Source organism: Dipodomys ordii, unplaced genomic scaffold, assembly GCF_000151885.1.
Source record: "Dipodomys ordii isolate 6190 unplaced genomic scaffold, Dord_2.0 Scaffold7, whole genome shotgun sequence".
NCBI lineage: Eukaryota > Metazoa > Chordata > Mammalia > Rodentia > Heteromyidae > Dipodomys > Dipodomys ordii.
In genome coordinates, this window is record NW_012267223.1 from 3202574 (window position 1) to 3207480 (window position 4907).

At 61.9% G+C, this 4907-nt stretch overlaps 2 protein-coding genes across 2 annotated transcripts in view; one reads left to right on the top strand and one right to left on the bottom strand.

The window, feature by feature from the left end:
• The window catches only part of Ube2o (ubiquitin-conjugating enzyme E2O), a 28133-nt gene extending 25938 nt beyond the window's left edge, over positions 1–2195 (top strand). The window contains exon 18 of the mRNA XM_013036414.1: positions 202–2195. Within this exon, the coding sequence (XP_012891868.1) occupies positions 202–872 (671 nt within the window). The 3' untranslated portion in view covers positions 873–2195. The remainder of the gene's footprint in view (positions 1–201) is intronic.
• Positions 2196–3081: 886 nt separating this feature from the next.
• Sphk1 (sphingosine kinase 1) overlaps positions 3082–4907 on the bottom strand; it is a 35124-nt gene continuing 33298 nt past the window's right edge. Inside the window, exons 5-8 of the mRNA XM_013036426.1 lie at positions 4650–4816; positions 4467–4561; positions 4256–4371; positions 3082–3990 (exon numbers count right to left, since the gene is read on the bottom strand). Of these exons, the coding sequence (XP_012891880.1) occupies positions 3255–3990; positions 4256–4371; positions 4467–4561; positions 4650–4816 (1114 nt within the window). The 3' untranslated portion in view covers positions 3082–3254. The remainder of the gene's footprint in view (positions 3991–4255; positions 4372–4466; positions 4562–4649; positions 4817–4907) is intronic.

Sequence of the window (4907 nt, forward strand, 5' to 3'; positions counted from 1 at the left end):
GTGGAGATGGGGCAGGCGCAGGGCTGGCGGGTGGCGATGGGGCAGGCGCAGGGCTGGCGGGTGGCGATGGGGCAGGCGCAGGGCTGGCGGGTGGCGATGGGGCAGGTGCAGGGCTGGTGGGCTTGCTGGCCCCTTGCAGGTGGAGGCAGGCCTGTTCTGGTCGACTTCTACCGCCCACTGAGGAAGGGTGTCCTCCCACAGGTCTGATCCTGGTAAATGAACCGTACTACAACGAAGCCGGCTTCGACAGTGACCGGGGCCTGCAGGAAGGCTACGAGAACAGCCGCTGCTACAACGAGATGGCACTGATCCGCGTGGTGCAGTCCATGACGCAGCTGGTGCGGCGGCCTCCCGAGGTCTTCGAGCAGGAGATCCGGCAGCACTTCAGTGCTGGCGGTTGGCGTCTAATAAACCGCATTGAGTCCTGGCTGGAGACCCACACCCTGCTAGAGAGGTCCCAGGCGCTGCCCAATGGGGTGCCCAAGGATAGCAGCTCGCCAGAGCCTCCCACTGCAGCCGAGCTCTCAGACTCCGGCCGTGAAGACCCCGAGGATGGTGGACTGGCCCCTGGGGAGGCCTCCCAGGGCTCAGACTCAGAGGGTGGCGCCCAGGGCCCGGCCTCAACTAGTAGGGACCACACAGAGCAGACTTCAGAGACAGCGCCTGATGCGTCGGTGCCACCCAGCGTCAAACCAAAGAAGCGGAGAAAGAGCTACCGGAGCTTCCTGCCCGAGAAGAGCGGCTACCCTGACATCGGCTTCCCCCTGTTCCCACTCTCGAAAGGTTTTATCAAGAGCATCCGGGGTGTCCTGACGCAGTTCCGAGCCGCGCTGCTAGAGGCCGGCATGCCAGAGAGCACAGAGGACAAGTAGCCACTGGCTCTCAGCAGGAGCGCCACTGTGGGAGAGGCTGGCCGCTGCCTGCTCACCTCCCCACCCCCACTGGAATCGCCCCGTCCCCACCCCTCTGTCTACTGCGATCCTCCTCCCAAGATGAGTTTGATGCTGAAGTGCAAGAAGTGTCCTAAGATGCTGCGTTCTGTTTGGAAGCGATCCTTCAACGAATGTCCGGCGCCTGCTCCCTTGCTGTCCCCTTCTCAGGTCAGAGGTGGGGTGCTTGGGGCCTGGCGCAGGGCTGGCTGGCTGGGCCCAGGGACCCTGCACACGGGCAGGAGAGTGGATGTGCCTTGCATGAAGTGTGGGCTGCTCCTGCAATGCCCTGGTCCCTCCCAACCTCTTCACTTTGACTGTAGCCTCCCACCCCCACCCCGGTGCTCCTGCCAGCACCGCCACGGGGTCCTCCCAGCCCCGAGCATCCACACTACTAGCCGTGGGAGTGACCTCCTCCACACGTCATAGCCCTTAGGCCTGTTGAACTTACTCTCTGAGAGAGCTCGGGACCAGGCTAGTTCAGGGTGACACCCGGAGAGGTAGTCGAGGACAGGAAGCTGCTGGGAAAGAGATGGCTGCAGGTGCCTTTCTCTTTCCAGTCCGCTGGCAGGAGCCCGGGCAGGTCTGCCTAGGCCCGCAGTGCGGACTGCGCACATCTACTCCCTACCAGCCTCCTCTCAGTCACCAGGATGGCAGCAGCAACCACAGGGCCTCACCCCATTGGGTGGCTTGGCTGTTTCTGGGGGGCCGGAAGGCACTGGCCCTCGCTTCCAGACTTAGCAGGCACAGTCCACGGGGAGGGAGGGAGGCAGGCAGGGAGCGGCAGCAGCAGGACTCCCCTCCCCCCGGCCCAGAGGTTTACAAGTTTTCTAAGCTTTTGATAATGTGAAGCCCAGGTTGGGAGGGTGCTGTCCAGCACACTGCAGCTGTGTCATTTCCGGTGTATGTATGTAATATTTAAGGTTGGAAAAAAAATAAATCTCAAAAGCAAAGATGCTATTATTAGAAAAAAAAGACAAAAAAAAAAAAAGCCAAAGCATGATGCGTCTTGTCAGCCTTAAGTGGGCTCCACACCTGTGCTGCGCCAGGACACCCAGGCTGCCGAACCGCGGGAAGGACCGAGCCGGACACACCGCACGCCGGCCACACCGCACGCCGGCCAGCACTCACTCAGAGCCCAGAGTCTGTGTGGAGAACATCCGGGTACCTGGTGCGTCCCGTGCGTGGCTCATGTGGAGATGGGAATGCCTACTGCTTACAATACCTGTATAAAGTGCTGTGTGATTAAACATTTTTTTACTTGCATTTTTTTTTTGGTTGGCTCATTAACAAGACAAGGTGACACATTAAACCTGCCTCTGCCACTCCTCCTGGCTCCGTTGCCTCCTTCTTCATGTGCCAGTGTCTCCCTACAGACACTACTGCCAGGGGCGGCTCGTGGCCGCCGTCCTGCCCCCTGCGCTTCAGAACGCCTTTGTTCGCTCTCAGGGGAGGACTTTGGGAGGTGAGGATTGGTACGTTGGTGGGACTGGCCTCCCTGGCTTGCAGTCTTCAAGAGCCAGTTGAGAGCACTGTCTGCCTCCAGGCAGCTGTGGGCCTGAGTGGCCTGCGCGGCCCATTCAGCGCCTTCCAGTGCCAGGGGAGCTGACCTCGTAGCACCTGGAGTGGCAGGTGCGTCTTCTAGGCTGTAAGCCAAAATGGTTGCTCAAGTTTGGCAACTGCACCTCCCAGTCTCGGAGCCCTTCAGTCCCGCCCAGCACTCCTGCTGAGACCGGGGCCAGGGCAGAGCCCTGATGAGCCCACATGGGGTGCCAGACTCCTTGGAAAAAGAAGGCTCTGCCCACTATAAAACTGACCTCTTGCTCCTTGGCAGTTTTCCCCCAACATCTCCACACTATGTGGCCCAAGGTCGGAAGCAGGAAGGAGTGCAGAGCCTTGCTCTCACTTCTGGGCTGGGCAGTTGGCCAAGTGGAGGCCTCTTCAGGCTACAGGAGATCTGATTATCAGCACAAAAAGAAGGTTGTGCTGTGTGCCCACGCCGGTTGTGTGCCTTGTGCTCTCCAGGGGGCATCACTAACATTAAACTCCATAGCCCCTGCGGGCTGGCATAAGACCCCCCCACGTCTCCCCAGACCCCAGGACAGGACCAACAAGCTGAGAATTTAATTTTATTTATATCTGATATGGGAGTTGGGGGGGGGGGCTCCACAGGCAACTGGCCCAGCCAGCAAGGAGGTCCCTCCCCCTACCCTCCACAGGAACTGTAGACAGGCCCTGCTTTCCCAGGGCAGGGGATAGACCCCAGTCTCAGACTAGCTGTGTCTGACATAGGCATGGTGGGACCCCTAAGTCACAAAGGCTCTGCTAGGGATCCCCACGACCGCTGACCATCCAGAAGTAGTCCGGGTGCACCTGGCCCTGCACAGGCTCACTGGCCATCAGCTCCCCGTCCACAGTAAACACACCGCTATGATTCTTGGGCTCCAGGCGGAAGGCCACCACGGGGACGTGTACCAAGTAGGGGCAGTTATACTCCATATGCTTGCCCTTCTGCATGGCCAGGAAGAGACGCAGCAGCATGGTCCTCGACACGCCTGCCCGCACGTAGAACAGGTGCATGACGCCAGCGGCACAGCGGCCCATGGGTGCCGCGAACAACTCGCTGCCCAGGTGGCTGTGCAGCAGCAGCAACACCAGCACAAAGTCCTGCTCAGGCACCACCGTCCAGTGGGAGGGCACCGGCTCCTCCAGGGGAACAAGGTGTGTGTCTCCAGGACCCTGCTGCTGCGCCTGCTTGGAGGCGGCGGGTAAGGCGGAGACAGCGCTTCCTACTGGAAGGTAAGCCAGTTGGCCCTGGTAGATGCGAAGGGTTGCCAGGCGCAAAAAAGTACCCATGGTGAATCGCAACTCCCCAAGGCGCCGGTACTTCTCACTCTCCAGGTCCACGTCAGCCACGAAGCCCCATGCCAGGCTGAGCACGGAGTAGAGGTGCAGCCCGGAGGCGGTGTGCAGCGAGAGCAGGTTCATGGGGGACAGAAGCCTGCCGCACAGCAGCTGCGTGCAGTTGGTCAGGAGATCTTCGTTTGTCACCTGCTCGAAGCTGCAGAGGAGAAAGTCAGATGCGGCAGGGTGGGAGCCGCCATGCCTCATCCTCTTGCTTTTTTGGGGGTGAGGGGGTGAGGGGGAGGGGTCAGAGTCAAGCAAAGTAATGCGTGGTGGTCCCCAGGGAGCCAGTGGGGCAGTGACAGAGCAGATGGAGGCAGCCAGCTGGGAGAGAGCCCCAGAACGGAGGACCAGGTTCCAGGAAGGAGTGTCGAGGCCATGGAGGGGGAAACTGAGGCCCACTCTGGCCCAAGGACTCTCACCCAGCATAGTGATTGATAGAAGCCGCCAGGGCGTTGCCAGAGCCTCCTGGAAGGGTACACAGGGGCTTCCGGATGGCGGTCTCCCAGTCAGGCCGGTCCATGAGCCCGTTCACCACCTGTTAAGAATAAGAGTGCAGCTTCAGCCTCCAGAAGCTTCCAGATCCACCCCTACCACAAGCCAACCGACCGACCCACGGGCGCAGGGCCTCACTTCATGCATCAGGCCGTCCCCGGACATGACAGCCAGGGCGTCCCAGCGGCTCAGCTCCTCCGCCTGCACCAGCTCCCGCGCGTGGTTCGGCCGCTCTGGGGGGAGAGCGGGAGGGGGGGCTCGGGTCCTGCTCCGGAGGGGTCGGGTGCACCCAGCATCCCCTGGGGCGGGGCGGGGCCTCACCGGTGAGCTGCAGCTCGTAGGAGACCTGGGCCTCGTCCAGCAGGGGCTGCACGCGGCTCTGGAAGAGCTGCAGGGCCTTGCCCTTGCCTCCGCGCGGGTTCAGCAGCACCAGCACGCGGCAGGGCCTGGGCAGCAGGCCCCGGGGGGCGCCGGCTGCAAAGCAAACCCTAGACGGTCGGGTCCTCCGCCCGCCACCGGGGGGCGGGAGAGAGCGGCGGGGGGCGCTGGGGTCTGACCCCGCAGAGCGCGGCCCCGGGA